Source organism: Pongo pygmaeus, chromosome 14, assembly GCF_028885625.2.
Source record: "Pongo pygmaeus isolate AG05252 chromosome 14, NHGRI_mPonPyg2-v2.0_pri, whole genome shotgun sequence".
NCBI classification, from domain to species: domain Eukaryota; kingdom Metazoa; phylum Chordata; class Mammalia; order Primates; family Hominidae; genus Pongo; species Pongo pygmaeus.
In genome coordinates this window covers 37,837,651-37,858,496 of record NC_072387.2, presented here as the reverse complement: position 1 = coordinate 37,858,496, position 20,846 = coordinate 37,837,651, and the positions used below count along the sequence as shown (strand labels likewise).

The window sequence follows — 20,846 nt, the reverse complement described above, 5'->3', positions numbered from 1 at the left end:
CAGAATTCACAATTGCAAAAATATGGAATCAGCCCAAATGCCCATCAATTAACGAGTGGATAAAGAAAATGTGGTACAAATGTACTATGAAATACTAATCAGCCTTAAAAAAGAAAAGAAATAATGGCATTCACAGCAACCTAGATGAAGGTGGAGACCATTATTCTAAGTGAAGTAACTCAGGAATGGAAAACTAAACATTGTATGTTCTCACTCATAAGTGGGAGCTAAGCTATGAGGATGCAAAGGCATAAGAATGATTCAATGCACTTTGGGGACTTGGGGGAATGAGCGAGAGGTGAGTGAGGGATGAAAGACTAGACATTGCTTGTAACGTACACTGCTAGAGTAATGGGTGCACCAAGACCTCAAAAATCACCACTGAAGAACTTATACATATAATCAAACATCACCTTTCCCCCAAAAACTACTGAAATAATTTTAAAAATTAAAGGCAAAAAAAGAGAAATGACATTAGTGTCCAGAGACAGACAATCTATTCATGAATGTACGAAGGCTGGAAATTATAGGAAATCCACATAAAATCAACATTGCCTGCGCCAAAACAAAACCTGATGACTCCATTTTCTTAAGAGCAAAATTGCAAAAAGTGACATTAACATCCATTCTAGAAGAATGAAACACACATCACCTTTACTGATATGAGTAAATGATTTGTTTTGCCTTGAAAGAGTATCCAAGTGTATTGGGTTCATTTTCACACTGATCAAAGACAGCACCCTTCTGTCAACAGGCATCTGCAGCTTTCAGGACCTGGCAGAAATTCTATCTTCCACCTTTAAAGGTCAGGCAAAAAGTAGAGGCAGCTGCTAGGCCCCTCTGCCCAGAGCCAAGTGACTGGGACCATCAGTGGGAAGGAGGGAGGCTTGAGCTTCCCTGGTCCCCCAGATCATCTGGGTGTTGCCCTCCCCCGCTGCAGCTGTGCCCCGTGATGTCCCCGATTCCGCGAGGCACCAGCCTGGCCCCTGTGGAAGCCTATGGCCAGAGGGTGCCAGCTCGCGATGCTTTGCGCGCTTTCTGGCGTCCTGATTCCAACGGTCACCAAGCTCAGCACACTTGGCCCCGGCCGCAGACTTCGGAAACTTCTGGAAGCTGAATTTCTAAGGGAACGTCCCGACTACTGCATTGCTGTCATGGGCAGCTATCTGAGCTGGTACCTGGCCTGGCCCTGGACTATAGTGCCACCCCGGGCCAGGGTGCCGCCCCAATCCCAGGAACACCGGGCCCTGTGGTCCAGGCCCCTTCTCCGCTCCCAGGTCAAGGATGGCTGCAAAGTTGTCTATGTCAATGGAAAGCGCTGGGTCCGCACCCGGCCCCTCCCCACCGCTCCTCCCAACTGGGACTATGCCCGCATCCAGAGAGAGATGGTCCTTGAGGCCTGGAGGTGCTTTCCGAACAGGCCACCGCTCCCGAGCATCACTGGGCCGGACTTTTCTGAGGCTCATCTGGCCTACATGAAGCAGTGGCTTTGGAAGGCCCGGCACCCCTGGCCCGTCCGCAGCCTGGTGACCGTGAAAATTGCCCCGCCGGAGCACAGAGGGAAGCCCGTACAAGCATCACCTCCCCCCAGGCCCCAGATCCCTGTGCCAGGGAGACCCTGCTGTAGGCCCTCAACCAGTGCAGCAAGGGAAAAAGGAAATTCGACGAGCAACTCTGGTTTGAGGTCCCAGACACCAAGCGTAGCAAGCAGAGCCCGTCACCCAGGCTATCAGCTTTCAAGCCCATCAGGAGACATGGAGAGGTCCCTGCCTTTGTGCTCAGGCCTGGGCCGCTCAGAAGAAGCCTCCACTCTCCAGCAGCAGTGTCTTCCAGGAGAAGCAGCCTTCCCTCAGCCTGCTTCCTGCCCTACTGCAGGAAGTACGCTGGCCACAGCCCAGTTGTAGAGCCACCTCAGGAGCTCTAGGAGTAGGTGCAGCAATGTCTGTCTTGGGCCTTCCTACACCCCAAGGAGCCGCCCTGGGAGGACCATGTACCTCTGCGTACACCCAGCCTGCAGCTTGGCTTAGAGTCAGGGCCCTGCCACCTTCTCCTGAGCCTCCAGACTGCCTCATCCTATTGACCTTTGTTTTACCCCCACAGGAGCCACTGACCCCACCAGGGCACTTCCTACTGCTTCACCTGAGCATTCTGCAAGCCTCAGCCCCGCCTCTCCTTAGCCTGTGGAGCCCACACTGAAGAGACTGTGTTGCTCTCAAAACCCTTACCTTTCCCCTGCCCGCCCACTTCTGCTTTCTCCCTGGGAACAGGAGGCAGGCATATCCTCCACTTTCACAGTTTATATAGTTAAATATTTGTTCTTTTAAATAATAGTGTCTTTATTAAAAAAATAATAGAAATCAGTTGCAAATCCTTAAGCAAGAAAAGAAAAATTCAAGCCACACCTCACACTGTATACAAAAACTAACTCAAGTGGATCATAGACTTAAATGTAAAACCTACATTGTTGTGACTTTGGGTTATACAAGTTTGTTTGTTTTTTTGTTTGTTTTTTGAGATGGAGTCTTGCTCTGTCGCCCAGGCTGGAGTGTAACGGCATTATCTCGGCTCACTGCAACCTCCGCCTCCCTGGTTCAAGCGATTCTCCCTCTGAGCCTCCCAAGTAACTGGGATTACAGGCTCACGCCGCCACACCCAGCTAATTTTTTTTGTATTTTAATAGAGACTGGGTTTCACCGTGTTGCCCAGGCTGGTCTTGAATTCCTGAGTTCAGGCAATCCATCTCCCTGGGCCTCCCAAAGTGCCAGGATTACAGGTGTGAGCCACCGCCTCTGGCTGCAAATGTTTTTTAGATAATACCAAAAACAGTGTACCAAAGAAAAAAATCATGAATTAAACTTAGTTAAAATTAAGAACATAACCTCTTCAAAATGTACTGTTAGGAGAATGTGAAACAAGCCCTAGACTATGGGGGAAAACTGAGTATCATTTAACTCATATAAGAATTACAGAAAGAAAAGATAGGGTGGCTGGCAAGATGGTCCAGTCATGGCCAGGCACAGTGGCTCACGCCTGTAATCCCAGCACTTCGGGAGGCTGAGGCGGGCAAATCACGAGGTCAAGAGATGGAGACCATCCTGGCCAACCAACATGGTGAAACCCTGTCTCTACTAAAACAAACAAACAAACAAAAATTAGCGGGGCATAGTGGCACACACCTGTAGTCCCAGCTACTTGGGAGGCTGAGGCAGGAGAATTGCTTGAACCTGGGAGGCAGAGGTTGCAGTGAGCCGGGATTGCGCCACTGTACTCCAGCCCAGGCAACAGAGTGAGACTCTGTCTCAAAAAAAACCCAAAAAAACAAACAAAAAAATTAGCCAGGGGTGGTGGCAGGCACCTGTAGTACTAGCTACTCAGGAGGCTCAGGCAGGAGAATCACTTGAACCTGGGAGGCAGAGATTGCAATGAGCCGAGATTGTGCCACTGCACTCCAGTTTGGGTGACCGAGTGAGACCCCATCTCAAAAAAAAAAAAAAAAAAAAAAGAAAAAGAAAAAATAAATAAAACAGCTCTGGTCTGCACCTCCCAGCAAGATCAATGCAGAAGGCAGGTGATTTCTGCATTTCCAACTGAGGTACATGGCTCATCTCATTGGGACTGGTTAGACAGTGGGTGCAGCCCACGGAGGGTGAGATGAAGCAGGGTGGGGCACTGCCTCCTCTGGGAAGTGCTAGGGGTCTAAGAACTCCCTCCCCTAGCCAACAGAAGCCATGAGGGACTGTACCGTGAGGAATGGTGCATTCAGCCCAGACACTGCGCTTTTCCAATGGTCTTCACAACCCACAGACCAGGAGATTCCCTTGGGTGCCTGTACCACCAGGGGCCTGGATTTCAAGCACAAAACTGGGTGGCCATTTGGGTAGACACAGAGCTAGTTGCAGGAGTTTTTTTTTTTAATATGCCAGTGGTGTCTGGATCACCAGTGAGAGAGAACTGTTCACCCCCCTGGAAAAGGGGCTGAAGCGAGGGAGCCAAGTGGTCTAGCTCAGTGGAACCCACCCCCACAGAGCCCAGCAAGCTAAGATCCACTGGCTTGAAATTCTCGCTGCCAGCACAGCACTCTGAAGTCAACCTGGGACCCTCGAGCTTGGTGGGGGAAGGGGCATCTGCCATTACTGAGGCTTGAGTAGATGGTTTTCCCCTCACAGTGTAAACAAAGCTGCTGGGAGGTTTGAACTGGGCGGAGCCCACCTCAGTGCTGCAAAGCTGCTGTAGCCAGTAGCCAGACTGCCTCTCTAGATTCCTCCTCTCTGGGCAGGACATTCTGAAAGAAAGGCAGCAACCACAGTCAGGGGCTTATAGATAGAATTCCCATCTCCTCAAAACAGAGCATCTGGGGAAAGGGGCAGCTGTGGGCGCAGCTTCAGCAGACTTAAATGTTGTTCCTGCCTGCCAGCTCTGAAGAGAGCAGTGGATTTCCCAGCACAGTGCTGGAGCTCTGCTAAGGGACAGACTGCCTCCTCAAGTGGGTCCCTGACCCCCACGCCTCCTGTACTGGGAGATACCTCCCAGCAGGGGTCAACAAACATCTCATACAGGAGAGCTCCAGCTGGCATCTGGCGGGTGCCCTTCTGGGACAAAGCTTCCAGAGGAAGGAACAGGCAGCAATTTTTGCTGTTCTGCAGCCTCCACTCATGATACCCAGGCAAGCAGGGTCTGGAGTGGACCTCCAGCAAACTCTAGCGGACCTGCAGCAGAGGGGCCTGAATGTTAGAAGGAAAACTAACAACAGAAAGGAATAGCATAACATCAACAAAAAGGACGTCCACACAAAAACCCCATCAGAAGGTCACCAACATCAAAGACCAAAGGTAGATAAATCTACGAAGATGAGGAAAAACCAGCGCAAAAAGGCTGAAAATTCCAAAAACCAGAATGCCTTTTCTCCTCCAAAGGATTACAACTCCTGGCCAGCAAGGGAACAAAACTAGACGGAGAATGAGTTCGACGAACTGACAGTAGTAGGCTTCAGAAGGCAAGGTAAGGGATCTAAGAACCTTGAATAAAGGTTAGAGGAATTGCTAACTGGAATAACCAGTTTAGAGAAGAACATAAATGACCTGGTGGAGCTGAAAAATACAGCACAAGAACTTCGTGAAACACACAAGTTTCAATAGCCAAATTGATCAAGCGGGAAAAAGGATATCAGAGATTGAAGATCAACTTAATGAAGTAGAGGGTGAAGAAAAGATTAGAGAAAAAAGAATGAAAAGGAATGAACAAAGCCGCCAAGAAATACGGGACTATGTGAAAAGACCAAACCTATGTTTGATTGTACCTGAAAGTGATGGTGAGAAAGGAACCAAGTTGGAAAACACTCTTCAGGATATTATCTAGCAGAACTTCCTTAACCTAGCAAGACAGGCCTTTCGGGGGAACCCGCCCCCGATAATTCACGTAGGTTCTTTTCTATTTTCCCTAAGTGTTGGCCGGTCTGAGAAATAAAGGGAAAGAGTACAAAAGAGAGAAATTTTAAAGCTGCGTGTCCAGGGGAGATATCACATGCTGGCAGGTTCCATGATGCCCCCGAGCCGTAAAACCAGCAAGTTTTTATTAGTGGTTTTCAAAAGGGGAGGGAGTGTACGAATAGTGTGTGGGTCACAGAGATCACGTGCTTCACAAGGTAACAGAATATCACAAGGCGAATGGAGGCAGGACGAGATCACAGGACCAAGGCAAAATTAAAATTGCTAATGAAGTTTCGGGCACGCATTGTCATTGATAACATCTTATCAGGAGACAGGGTTTGAGAGCAGACAACCGGTCTGACCAAAATTTATTAGGCAGGAATTTCCTCATCCCAATAAGCCTGGGAGCGCTACGGGAGACCGGGGCTTATTTCATCCTTTATCTATGACCGTAAAAGATAGCCATCTCCAAAGCGGCCATTTCAGAGACCTCCCCTTGGGAACGCATTCTCTTTCTCAGGGATGTTCCTTGCTGAGAAAAAGAATTCAGCGATATTTCTCCTATTTGCTTTTGAAAGAAGAGAAATATGGCTCTGTTCTGCCCAGCCCACAGGCAGCCAGACTTTAAGGTTATCTCCCTTGTTCCCTGAACATTGCTGTTATCCTGTTCTTAAGGTGCCCAGATTTGATATTGTTCAAACACACATGCTCTACAAACAATTTGTGCAGTTAACGCAATCATCACAGGGTCTTGAGGCGACATACATCCTCCTCAGCTTACGAAGATGACAGGATTAAGAGATTAAAGTAAACACAGGCATAGGAAATCACAAGAGTATTGATTGGGGAGGTGATAAATATCCATGAAATCTTCACAATTTATGTTCAGAGATTGCAGTAAAGACAGGCGTAAGAAATTATAAAAGTATTAATTTGGGGAACTAATAAATGTCCATGAAATCTTCACAATTTATGTTCTTCTGCCATGGCTTCAGCCAGTCCCTCCGTTCAGGGTCCCTGACTTCCCGCAACACAGGCCAAGATTCAAATTCAGAAAATACAGAGAACACCACTAAGATACTCCTCGAGAAGAACACCCCTAAGACACATAATTAGCAGATTCATCAAGGTTGAAATGAAGGAAAAAATGTGAATGGCAGCCACAGACAAAAGTCAGGTTACCCACAAAGAGAAGCCCATCAGACTAACAGCAGATGTCTCTGCAGAAACACTACCAGCCAGAAGAGAGTGGGGGCCAATATTCAACATGCTTAAAGAAAATATTTTCCAGAATTTCATATCCAGCCAAACTAAGCTTCAAAAGTGAAGGAGAAATAAAATCCTTTACAGACAAGCAAATGCTGAGAGATTTTGTCACCACCAGGCCTGCCTTACAAGAGCTCCTGAAGGAAGCGTTAAACATGGAAAGGAACAACCGGTACCAGCCACTGCAAAAACATACCAAATTGTAAAGACCATTGACACCATAAAGAAACTGCATCAACTAATTGGCAGAATAACCAGCTAGCATCATAATGACAAGATCAAATTCACACATAATAATATTAACCTTAAATGTAAATGGGCTAAATGCCCTAATTAAAAGACACAGACTGGCAAATCAGATAGAGTCAAGACTCATTGGTGTCCTGTATTCAGGAGATCCATCTCATGCGCAAAGACACACATAGGCTCAAAACAAAGGGATGGAGGAATATTTACCAAGCAAATGGAAAGCAAAAAAAACAAAACAAAACAAAACAAAAAAACAGGGGTTGCAATCCTAGTCTCTGATAAAACAGACTTTAAACCAACAAAGATCAAAAAAGGCAAAGAAGGGCATTTTATATAATGGTAATGGGATCAATGCAACAAGAAGATCTAAGCATTCTAAATACATATGCACCCAATATAGGAGCACTCAGCTTCATAAAGTAAGTTCTTAGAGACCTACAAAAAGACTTAGACTCCCACACAATAATAGTGGGAGACTTTGACTCCCCACTGTCAATATTAGACAGATCAATGAGACAGAAAATTAACACAGATATTCAGGACTTGAACTCAGCTCTGGACCAAACGGACCTAACAGTCATCTACAGAACCCTCCACCCCAAATCAACAGAACATACATTCTTCTCAGCACCACATCACACTTATTCTATAATTGACCACATAATTGGAAGTAAAACACTCCTCAGAAAATGCAAAAGAATGTAAATCCTAACAGTCTCTCAGACCACAGTGCAATCAAATTAGAACTCAGGATTATGAAACTCACTCAAGGCCGGGTGTGGTGGCTCAAGCCTGTAATCCCAGCACTTTGGGAGGCTGAGGCATGCGGATCACCTGAGGTAGGGTGTTCGAGACTAGCCTGACCAACGTGGAGAAATCCCATCTCTACTAAAAATACAAAATTAACTGGGCATGGTGGTGTATGCCTATAATCCCCACTACTTGGGAGGCTGAGGCAGGAGAATCACTTGAACCCAGGAGGTGGAGGTTACAGTGAGCTGAGATCATGCCATTGCAATCCCGCCTGGGCAACAACAGCGACACTCTATCTCAGAAAGAAAAAAAAAGAAAAGAAAAGAAAAGAAACTCACTCAAAACTGCACAACTACAGAAAAACTGAACAACCTGCTCCTGAATGACTACTGGGTAAGGAATGAAATTAAGGCAAAAATAAATAAGTTCTTTGAAACCAATGAGAACAAAGACACAACATACCAGAATCTCTGGGACAGAGCTAAAGCAGTGTTTAGAGCGAATTTATAGCACTAAATGCCCACAGGAGAAAGCGGGAAAGATCTAAAATCGACACCCTAACATCACAATTAAAAGGACTAGAGAAGGCCGGGAGAGGTGGCTCATGCCTGTAATCCCAGCACTTTGGGAGGCTGAGACAGGCAGATCACGGGGTCAGGAGATCGAGACCATCTGGCTAACATGGTGAAACCCCGTCTCTACCAAAAATACAAAAATATTAGCCGGGCATAGTGGTGGGCACCTGTAGTCCCAGCTACTGGGGAGGCTGAGGCAGGAGAATGGCGTGAACCCAGGAGGCGGAGCTTGCAGTGAGCCGAGATCGTGCCACTGCACTCCAGCCTGGGCAACTGAGTGAGACTCCATCTCCCCCCCCTCAAAAAAAAAAAAAAAAGAGAGAGAGAAGCAAGAGCAAACAAATTCAAAAGCTAGCAGAAGACAAGAAATAACTAAGATCAGAGCAGAACTGAAGGAGATAGACACATGAAAAAACCTTCAAAAAAAAAATCAATGAATCCAGGAGCTTGTTTTTTGAAAAGATTAACAAATTAGATAGACCACTAGACAGACTAATAAAGAAGAAAAGAAAGAAGAATCAAATAGACGCAATAAAAAATGATAAAGGGGATATCACCACCGATCCCACAGAAATACAAACTACCATCCGAGAATACTATAAACACCGCTACACAAATAAACTTGAAAATCTAGAAGAAATGGATAAATTCCTGGGCACATACACCCTCCCAATACTAAACCAGGAAGAAGTCGAATCCCTGAATAGACCAATAACAAGTTCTGAAATTGAGGCAGTAATTAATAGCCTACCAACGAAAAAAGGCCCAGGACCAGATGGATTCATAGCCGAATTCTACCTGTGGTACAAAGAGGAGCTGGTACCATTCCTTCTGAAACTATTCCAAACAACAGAAAAAGAAGGACTCCTCCCTAACTCATTTTATGAGGCCAGCATCATCCTGATACCAAAACCTGGCAGAGACACAACAAAAAAAGAAAATTTCAGGCCAATATCCCTGATGAACATTAATGAGAAAAACCTCAATAAAATACTGGCAAACTGAACCCTGCAGAACATCAAAAAGCGTATCCACCATGATCAACTCGGCTTTATCCCTAGGATGCAAGGCTGGTTCAACATATACAAATCAATAAACCTAATCCATCACATAAACAGAACCAATGACAAAAACCACATGATTATCTCAATAAATGCAGAAAAGACCTTTGATAAAATTCAACAGTGATTCATGCTAAAAACTCTCAATAAACTAGGTATTTATGGAACATATCTCAAAATACTATGAGCTATTTATGATAAATCCACAACCAATACCACACTGAATGGGCAAAAGCTGGAAGCATTCCCTTTGAAAACCCGCACAAGACAAGGATCCCCTCTCTTACCACTCCTATTCAACATAGTATTGGAAGGTTACTGTAGCCTTGTAGTATAGTTTCAAGTCAGGTAGCATGATGTCTCCAGCTTTGTTCTTTTTGCTTAGGATCGTCTTGGCTATATGGCTCTTTTTTGGCTCCATATGAAATTTGGAAGTATTGCTCTAGCCAGGGCAATCAGGCAAGAGAAAGAAATAAAGGATATTCAAACAGGAAGAGAGGAAGTCAAATTGTCTCTGCAGATTACATGATTGTGTATTTAGGAAACCCCATCGTCTCAGCCCCAAATATCCTTAGGCTGATAAGCAACTTCACCAAAGTCTCAGGATACACAATCAATGTGCAAAAATCACAAGCATTCCTATACACCAATACTCGACAAACAGAGAGCCAAATCATGAGTGAACTCCCATTCACAACTGCCACAAAGAGAAAAAAATACCTAGGAAGACAACTTACAAGGGATGTGAAGGACCTCTTCAAGGAGAACTACAAACCACTGCTCAATGAAATAAGAGAGGACACAAACAAATGGAAAAACATTCCATGCTCATGGATAGGAAGAATCAATATTGTGAAAATGGCCATACTGCCCAAAGTGATTCATAGATTCAGTGCTATCCCTCATCAAGCTGCCATTGATTTTCTTCACAGAATTAGAAAAAAAATCTTTAAATTTCACATGGAACCAAAAAAGAGCCTGCATTGCCAAGATTATCCTAATCAAAAAGAACAAAGCTGGAGGCATCATGCTACCTGACTTCAAACAATACTATAATGCTACAGTAACCAAAACAGCATGGTATTGGTACCAAAACAGATATATAGACCAATGGAACAGAACAGAGGCCTCAGAAATAATGCCACACATCTACAACCATCTGATCTTTGACAACCCTGACAAAAACAAGCAATGGGGAAAGGATTCCCTATTTAATAAATAGTGTTGGGAAAACTGGCTCGCCATATGCAGAAAACTGAAACTGGACCCCTTCCTTACATCTTACAAAAATATTAACTCAAGATGGATTAAAGACTTAAACATAAGACCCAAACCCATAAAAACCCTAAAAGAAAACCCAGGCAATACTATTCAGGACCTAGACATGGGCAAACTTCATGACTAAAACACCAAAAGCTATGGCAACAAAAGCCAATATTGACAAATGGGATCTAATTAAACTAAAGAGCTTCTGCACAGCAAAAGAAACTAGCATCAGAGTGAACAGGCAATCAATAGAATGGGAGAAAATTTTTGCAATCTATCCATCTCACAAAAGGCTAATATCAATAATCTACAAGGAACTTAAACGAATTTACAAGAAAAAAGCAAACAACCCCATCAAAAAGTGGGCGAAGGAAATCAACAGACACTTCTCAAAAGAAGACATTTATGTGGCCAATAAACACATGAAAAAAAGCTGGTCATTAGCAAAATGCAAATCAAAATCACAATGAGATACCATCTCACACCAGTTAGAATGGCCATCATTAAAAAGTCAGAAAACAACAGATGCTGGAGAGGATGTGGAGAAATAGGAATGGTTTTATACTGTTGGTGGGAGTGTAAACTAGTTCAACCATTGTGGAAGACAATGTGGCAATTCCTCAAGCATCTAGAACCAGAAATACCATTTGACCCAGCAGTTCCATTACTGGATATATACCCAAAGAATTATCAATCATTCTATTATAAAGACACATGCGGCTAGGCGCGGTGGCTCACGCCTATAATCCCAGCACTGTGGGAGGCTGACATGGGTGGATCACCTGAGGTCAGGAGTTTGAGATCAGCCTGGCCAACATGGTGAAACCCCATCTCTACTAAAAATAAAAAAATTAGCCAGGTGTGGTGGCACACACCTGGAGTCCCAGCTACTCAGGAGGCTGAGGCAGGAGAATCACTTGAACCCAGGAGGCAGAGGTTGCAGTGAGCCGAGATCACACCACTGCACTCCAGTCTGGTGACAGAGTGAGACTTCATCTCAAAAAAAAAAAAAAAAAGACACATGCACATGTATATTTATTGCAGTGTTATTCACAATACCAAAGACTTGGAATCAACCCAAATGCCCATCAATGATAGACTGGATAAAGAAAATGTGGGACATATACACCATGGAATACTATGCAGCCATAAAAAAGGATGAGTTCATGTTCTTTGCAGGGCCATGGATGGAGCTGGAAACCATCATTCTCAGCACACTTACACAGGAACAGAAACCCAGATACTGCATGTTCTCACTCATAAGTGGGAGTTGAATAATGAGAACGCACGGACACAGGGAGCACAGGGAGGGGAACATCACAAACCGGGGCCTGTCGGGGGTGGGGGGCTAGGGGAGGGATAGCATTAGGAGAAATACCTCATGTAGGTTCACGGGTGCAACAAACCACCATGGCACATGTACACCTATGTAACAAACCTGCACATTCTCTACATGTATCCCAGAACTTAAAGTATAATTTTTAAAAAAGGTATATTAAAATATTATAATAGAAATCTATAATTATCTACCACTTACAAATATACTAAGCTGTATGCAACATAAAATAATAGTTTTTAAATGTGAGGACTATGACCTTCTTTTTCTCTTGCCCAAATTCCTATCTAAGGGACCTGGGGGAGTCACGCCCTACAAACCATAAAATCTCATCAGACAGGTTTTATGAACCCTATGTAATGTAGCTTGCTTTCCAACCTGACTCTGGTATACAGCATAACATGATAGATAGCAGATGCTGAAGGAAGTAAAAAAGATTTTATCCCACAATATATTTCTTTAACATGTTTTGAAATGGCTGCCACAGGATCATCAGACTAAAATGACCCTGCAAAGCTGTCTTTTGTGGGAATAATTTGCATCAGATTAATGTTCCATTAATGTAGTCAGACCTCTCCCTCTCTAGGCTTTCTCAGATCTGGAGAGATTAACTGAGAGTCTGAGAGCTTTGAAATCTGCAAACAGACATTTTCCATCTATTCTCTCCGAGGGCTGCCACATACGAGGCTCCATTTACATACTAAGAACCTTGGTCTCCACAACCCCCTTAGCTTAACTCAAACATTCCTTTCTACTGATTTCAAGTTTTAGACATTAGCATAACTCTCCCAACCAACTGTCAACTAAAGAATCCCTAAAACCCACCTATGATCTCCCCAGCCCTCTACTTTGAGAGGTCTGGCCTTTTTAAGGCCAAACCAATGTATGCCTTCCTCATATTGATTTATGATTTTCCTGCTATTCCTGTCTCCCTGAAATGTATAAAATCAAGCTGTAATCTGGCTGCTTCAAGCACACTTTATCAGGACTTCTTGAGATTGTGTGGCCTGGGCCATGGTCACTCATATTGGCTCAAAATGTACCTCTTTAAACATATTTTGGCAGAATTTGGATTTTTCTATTATCAAATGTATTTTCATATATGGAAAATGAATACTATTTTTGTAAATTAATAAGATGTATAGTAATTTATAATATAAGAAAGAATTATATCCAGAATACAAAACTCTCAAAATTCAATAAGAAAACAACCCAATTTAAAAAACGGAAAAAATATTTGGATAGATATTTTATCAAAGAACATATACAGCTGTCAAACACATAGAAAGATACTCAACATTATAACATCATTAGTTATTAGCAAAAGGCAAATTAAAACCACAATGAGGTATCATGACACACCTATCAGAATTTCTATAAAAAAAGACTGATTATATCAAGAGTTGGCAAGAATGTGGAGAAACTGGAACTGTCATATACAACTGCTGAAAATGTAAAATGGTACAACCACTTTGGAAAACAGTTTGGCATTTTTAAGAAGTTAAACATGTAGCTACCACATGACCCAGCCATTTCATTCTCAGACATTTACCCAAGAGAAATGGAAGCAGATGTTCATACCAAGATTTGTACAAATCTTGTACATTTGTACAAAGATTTGGCTTTACTTATTATAGCCAAATTCTGGGGGAAAGCCCCAATTTCCATCAACAAGTAAATAAATAGTGATATCTATATAATAGAATTCTACACACCAGTAAAATGGAATTGGTTATTACCAGGTGGATGAATCTAAATTATGTTGAAAGAAGCCAGTAAAACTAGCATACATATTAAATGATTCCATTTATATAAAACTTCAGAAAATACAAACTAATCTCTAGTGACAGAACAGATCAGTGGTTGTCTGGGGTTTGGGGTGGGGGTGTAGAATGGCAGGCAGGTGGTATGACAAAGGGGTCCTAGGAAACTTTGAAGGTTGGTGGAAATGTGTGTTATCTTGCATGGGATGATGGTTTCACAGCTGTGTACACATGGCAAAACTTACCAAGTTCTATACTTTAAGCATAGGGTACTTTAGTATTTGTTCATTATTCCACAATAGATACATTTTACAACTATAATGCCACAAACTTTCTTCAGTTTAGTTTTTTTGGTATAAATATTAATTTTCCATCCTTTTACTTATACATTTTTAATATTTTTATATTTTAGGAGTATACTTTGGAAACGATCTAAAGCTAGATTTTACAGCATAAAAATGCACTTGAAACATACCTTTTGACTGTTTAATAAGTGAATACAGTCTAGTAATTTATTTTTTAAATTTTTATTTTATTTTATTTCTTTTTTGAGAAGGAATCTCAGTCTGTTGCCGAGGCTGGAGGGTAGTGGCGTGACTTTGGCTCACTGCAACCTCTGCCTTCCAGGTTCAAGTGATACTCCTGCCTCAGCTTCCGGAGTAGCTGGCACGCACCACCACACCTGACTAATTTTTGTATTTTTAGTAGAGACGGGGTTTCACCATGTTGATCAGGCTGGTGTTGAACTCCTGACCTCAGGTGATTCACCCACCTCAGCCTCCCAAAGTGCTGGGATTACAGGCGTGAGCCACCGCACCTGGCTCTGGTAATCTAAATCTTTGAGTTAGTTTAGCGAGTATAGTTCATATAAGTCATTATGACATATTTGAGTTCATTTCTAATATCTTATTGTATTCTTTGAATTTCTCCCATCTCCCTCCTGGCCTTCCTTCTTTCCCTCTTTTTCCTTCCTTTATATTGATTGAATTTTTTTAACCCCTCATTCCAATATTTTCCCGTCTATGGTTCAGAACAACATATATGTATTTTATTGATGATCTTAGAAATTTTAACAAATATTTTAACATAATTAAGTCTAAAATTACATATTATTTTTACTCTTTCTCTAGAATATATGGACCTTATTTACGGTGGCTTGTTTCCTTGTGTGTGTGATTTCACATTTTAGTCGACTAAGTAGCCATAAGCACTACAGCATTTTAAATTGGATTTTCAGAGCACTACAGCATTTTAAATTGGATTTTCAGAGCACAGTGGCAGCACAGACTCCAGCTCTTAAGCGGCAGTGGGGCTGGCTTGTGGTCAAAGGTTCCTGGGGGAGGGCTTGCTTCCCATCCTCGGCTTCCCTCAGAGCTGGAGCTGCAATCAGCCAGTCTCCCGCAGGGTGAGTTTCCTTTTCCTTCCTTGTGCATCTGGCCAAGGTGTTACCCTTTAGAAATTCCAGATTTATGCAGGGTCCTCAGATCTGATCTCTCACCCAATTACCAGGCTTTGTCTCCTGTCCTTCACATTTACGGCTTTGACCTATTTTCCATACATTTTAAATTAATCAGCAATTTTAAGAAGTTCTCTATTCTCCATGCTGTTGGGTTAACAGTGTAGCAACTAAGAATGTAAGTCCGGGACACAGATTGCTTAGGTTAAAACCAAGGCTCTACTACTTATTACCTGTGACTTTGGGCAAATTAATGAAATGTCTGTGCCTCACTTTCCTCACATGTAAAGAGAGGGGCGATAATACAACCTGTCTCACAGAGTTTTTGTGGACATTAAATCAATTAAGATATTGAAAGAGCACAGGGCAGTACCTGGCATGTAGTTAAGAGCTCAAACATTAGCTGCTATTATGGCCACCATTTTTGGGCTTAAAGAAAATGTTTTGAGTTTGTGTTACATACTGTTCTACAATGGTATGAATGTCTTACAATAGGATTTCTTCTTCTTCTTCCTCTTCCTCCTCTTCTTCTTCTTCCTCTTCTTCCTTCTTCTTCTTTCTTCTTCTTCTTTTCTTCTTTCTTTTCTTCTCCCTCTCCCTCCTTCTCCTTCCCCTCTCCCTCCTCCTCCTCCTCCTCTTCCTCTTCTTCTTTTTTTTTTTTTTTTTTTGAGATGAAGTCTTGCTCTGTCACCCAGGCTGGAGTGTAGTGGCGTGATCTTGGCTCACTGCAATCTCCACCTCTCGAGTTCAAGTGATTCTCCTGCCTCAGCCTCCCAAGTAGCTGGGACTACAGGTGAAAGCCACCATACCCAGCTATTTTTTGTACTTTTAGTAGAGACGGGGTTTCGCTATATTGGCTAGGCTGGTCTGGAACTCCTGACCTCAAGTGATCTGCCTGCCTTGTCCTCCCAAAGTGCTGGGATTACAGGCGTGAGCCACCATGCCTGGCCAGGAATATTCATAATAAGCAATTTTTGACTTTCAAGCAACCTTATGTAGTTTATTCATATCTGAATGCAAATAAATGGTTTCCTTGCTGACAGACTAACAAATCATTTGATACCCATTATCTCTGTTCTTCTTCCTTTTAGCCAATATTATTTCTTAAGGTTAGATCTTTAAAGTGTTTTCAATTGTAAATTATTTCTACTTGCTCTTGGAATAGCAGATACCCCTATAAAGAGAAGGTTCTCCCACTTAAACGTAGCATAACATCTTGTTTTTTAAGATTAAATGATGTGAACAGCTGGTTCATTTCATCTAGAGTCAGAAAACATCAGCATATGTATGTCAAGCTCTGGAACAATTATGTAAATCACATGGGTTGGCATTGCTCCATTAATGACATCTGAATAAGATAAATTTCAAGTTCAAGTCATCTCCCCAAGTAACACATCATATTTCTTACATACCTGGTGAATGAAGCTTGGTGGTTGAAGCTGCCACTCTCTTAGGAGATGAAACAGCAGGTTTATTTGTATCTTGATCTTTCTGAGCATCTTTCTTTGTTCCTATGTATAGTTGGAAAAGAGAAAGAGGAAGAAAGTAAGCTACTTAAAATTGAAATGGCAACGTAAGTTGTGGAAAGGGTGGCTTCACGAAAGTCAAACAGATGAACAAAAGAAATATTTGGGTGATTTGTTGCTATGGTCACCACCTCCTGTGCTTGAGGAATGACACACTTGTTTATAGGAAAGGGAATTTAGTTTTCAGTGGTCAGGAGAGGAGTAAGGACACTGCTGTCTCTGATTTGATGAAAAACGCCCGCTTCTCTGAAGGTCACTGTCACCCCAATGACCCTGACCAAACTACCTGGGAATTAAAAGTTTACGTCCTCAGCCACCAATTTAGTCTGCCTGCCTCTCTCTGCCGAAACAAATTTTCAGAAGACGGGGAAGGATGCTGTAGCTGCACATAGCTGCTAATGACTTTGGCATCACCCGGAGCCAAGTCACGGGGGACATGGTCCAACTCTAATTAATTTCCATGCAGCGGGTCCACAGAGGTGACCTAGAGAGCCTTTTAGCTCTCTTGGCTGCAGCTAAGCCTTCGTGGAACTTGCTGCCAGAGCTGGTCCAGCAAAAGCATGTGGACGCTCCTCACATTGTGTCCAGCGATACCCAGGGCACAGTGCAGCTTCTCCTTTGTGTGCTGGGCACAGTGCTCACCTTCACATCACGTTTGTCAGAAAGTCAAACAGCAGTGGATGGGAGATTAGCAAAATCACACAGACCTAGATTAACCCAAGCCTGCCTTGGCTTCAGCACATTGTTAGGTCATTTCAAAAACAAAGCTTGCTGTTGTTCCTTAGATGCAGACCATGAATGTCAGCCCCATGCTCACCCCAAAACCCTGAGACCTCACTCTTCTTTCCAGAGGTAACTGCTACTAGCAATTTTGTGTTTATTCTCCCAGATGTTTTCCTAGGTATTTATAAATGTACACACATATACAAATACAGCTATTAGATAAATATATGAAATAAACATTGCAATTTCTTTTTACCTACCCACATTTTGGAGATCTTTTTCTTATCACTGTATTTACAGATTTTTTAAAAAGAGCCACATCAGGCTGGGCGCGGTGGCTCACGCCTGTAATCCCAGCACTTTGGGAGGCCGAGGCGGGCAGATCACGAGGTCAGGAGATCGAGACAATCCTGGCTAACACGGTGAAACCCCATCTCTACTAAAAAATACAAAAAATTAGCCAGGCGTGGTGGTGGGCGCCTGTAGTCCCAGCTACACGGGAGGCTGAGGCAGGAGAATGGCGTGAACCCGGGAGGCGGAGCTTGCAGTGAGCCGAGATCACGCCACTGCACTCCAGCCTGGAAGACAGGCTGTCTTAAAAAAAAAAAAAAAAAAGCCACATCATACAAATGGACAAAGACATACTGTAATTCAGTTCCCCATCGTCTTATGGATGAGCATTTAGATTGTTACAAGTTTAGCCACTGAAATAGCTACATGTGCTATAATAAACACTTTTCTACTTGTTTCTTTGTACACACAGACCAGGATTTTCAGAGGACAAATGCACAGAACTGCTTTTGCTGGATTCAGTCTGCTCTTTTGCAGTATTGCTATGCACAGTCCAATTGACAACAAAAGGATCCACTAATTCATATTCCCAACAAACAGTGTCTGAGAACAGCTCTTCCAACATGCCCCATGCCCTACTGACACTGAAGTCTCAATCATTTAATAGATTCATTTAATTAAGCAATCATTTAATTAATTGACATGTGCCACCATATCAGATAGTGTAGCCCTAGATGACCTCACAGACATACTGCTGTCACTGTCCCTGCCCATATCTGCCAGCCACAATGCCAGCCTTGTTGGTCCCCAAACATGCCATGCTTCCTCCTGTGGCTTGAGTTCCTCTGCACAGAATATTCTTCCTCTAGCCCTTAGGCATGGCTCATCCATCCATTCAGGGGGTCTCAGCACAGCAAGGTCTCCTCACCATGCCTGATGCTCCAGCTGCTGTGGCCTTCTCATCACCTGCCAGTTTCCTCTTCACCCGCTTCATTCTTCCTCACAGCATTTGTCACTGCCCAACAATCTATTCTATCCTCACCTGTTTGCTTAGTGTCTGCCGTCCCCACTAGAACACAAACTTTGACCCAGATAGGGTCTAAGCGTGTACCCCTCCAACCTGCGCTCTCCTCTGGGCTTCTTTCCAGGAGGTCTGCCCAGGCATTTCAGGGCTCACAGAAGGCTGGACCTTCCAGGTCTGGGAAGCCCAGCCACTGTACTCTGCTGAAGTCATGGGTACCCCTCAGGGTACCTACTATATGGCTAAACTCCCCATTCTGTTCCTTCACTTGGCTTTGATTTTAGGTATCAACAAACATGGAAAGACACTGAGACTCCTGAAAGCTGAAAAGGGAAATGTTAAAGTCCCCAAATCTGCAGTAAACCTAATGTTTTGTGCTTAAAGGAAAAGGAAATACAATTATTTATTTAGCCTTTCAGTATTTTCCATTCAGCCTTCATGGAGTACAATTTGAAGTCTATCAAAAATGCAAATATTGATAGTTTTGACCCTGCAATTCCACTTCTATAAATCTCTCTTTGAAACACTTCTACAAGTATGCAAAAACATAAATTATAACATAAATTTTATGAACTGTGGCATAGTCAAACCAGGGAGTACTATGCAGTCATTAAAAAGGATGTCATAGCTCTATATTGTACTGACATGGAAAGCTGCCCATGATAAATGAAAAAGCTAGTTGAACAGCATGTATAGAATTATCCCATTTTTATAACACAAAATGTCATATGTATTATTCTTACAAATAAGTAAAAATATCTGAGAGATAAGGTGCCAAACTTTTAATAGTGGTTACTTCTAATCAGTAGGATTTAGGAGCTTTTACTTTTTATTTTAATATGCTTCTGCATTAGTTCCATATTTTGTAATCATCACACATTACTTGTATAATAACTAATAAGCAAAAAGAAAAGGAGAGAAACCAAACCACTAGTGAAAATAATTTGTCTGATCCATAAAAGGATAAAGACAGATAAGCCTAGTACAAGCAATCCTATAGGAATAACTCAAATCGAAAGTTTTACCCTCCCTTTGTTGGCAAAACTTACCATAGGAACACAAGGCTACCTGGAGAACTCTTGTATGGTGTGGGAATTCTTGATAGCACAGATAATTACCGAGATGAATCAAGACCTTCTGTTCTTCTTGCCATTTTTTTACAATCTAGACTCAGCCTAAATGTCTTCTAAATACGCGGTAAGCTTTCGTTTCACTCAATGAGATCCCTGAGTGTCTAGAAATGCTAGTGTGGTCTTTGGTCTCATGTTTTCCTACTGCCCCCCGGCCGTGGTCTCAGCCTTCTTGGCTACTCGGTCTTCTTTCCTTAGACCTGGACCAAGGTATCCCCAGTGCAGCCTCAGCCTTCTCCTGTCCAGTCTTCTGAGTGAGCTTATCCATTCAACAGGCTCACATCACCGACTTATGTACACCGATGACCACATCTGTGATTTCCAATCCAGGTAGGCCCAGATACCTTTCCTGGGATCCAGACCTGTTTTCAGCTGCCAAATAGACATTACTGCTTATCTATTCGATGACAAAAAACACTGTTCCCCAAATGGAGCTGGTTAGCTTCTTCTCAAACCTATTCTCTGTCCTGTATTTTCTTTCCTAGTCAATTGTCCTCCCAGTCACTGAAACCAGAAACCAGTCAGTCTTCTTCCTCATCCTACCATATCTAGCAGTCACGAGATCTTTCTGACCTTCAGTAGCTCCTAAGTCTGGCCCCTGATTCATTCTCACTTTGTACCTCAGCTCAGTCCTTATCATTTGTTGTTGGGACAACTACAAAATTCTCTTCAGTAATTTCTCTGTCTTGTGCCTTCACCTCTGCATCTTTACCTAACTCACCCTCCTTAGCACTGCCAGAAAGACCTTAAGCCTTTAACAAGATCCCATGATTTTACTGTTAAAACCTTTCCAAAGCTTACCCTGGGCTTCAGTAGGAAGTCCCAACTCCATGGTGTGGGGTAAGCGTCCTCCAGGATATCCTGTCCTCTGCCAGGTGCCCCTGCTGTTTCCATGTGACCCTGGGTGTCACAGCCTGTGCTGTTCACGGAGGCGGAGTGCTCAGCCTCTCCCTTTTCTGCCTGGCCTACTCTAGGTCATCTTCAATTTCAGCTCATTCTGTTTT

At 43.0% G+C, this 20,846-nt stretch overlaps 1 protein-coding gene across 4 annotated transcripts in view; it reads right to left on the bottom strand.

The window, feature by feature from the left end:
- Window positions 1-20,846, bottom strand: part of MTUS2 (microtubule associated scaffold protein 2) — a 703,857-nt gene that overhangs the window by 166,704 nt on the left and 516,307 nt on the right. For all 4 annotated transcript variants that reach the window (XM_054446532.2, XM_054446530.2, XM_054446533.2 and 1 more), the window contains one exon: window positions 16,564-16,662. In XM_054446532.2, the coding sequence (XP_054302507.2) occupies window positions 16,564-16,662 (99 nt within the window). The remainder of the gene's footprint in view (window positions 1-16,563; window positions 16,663-20,846) is intronic.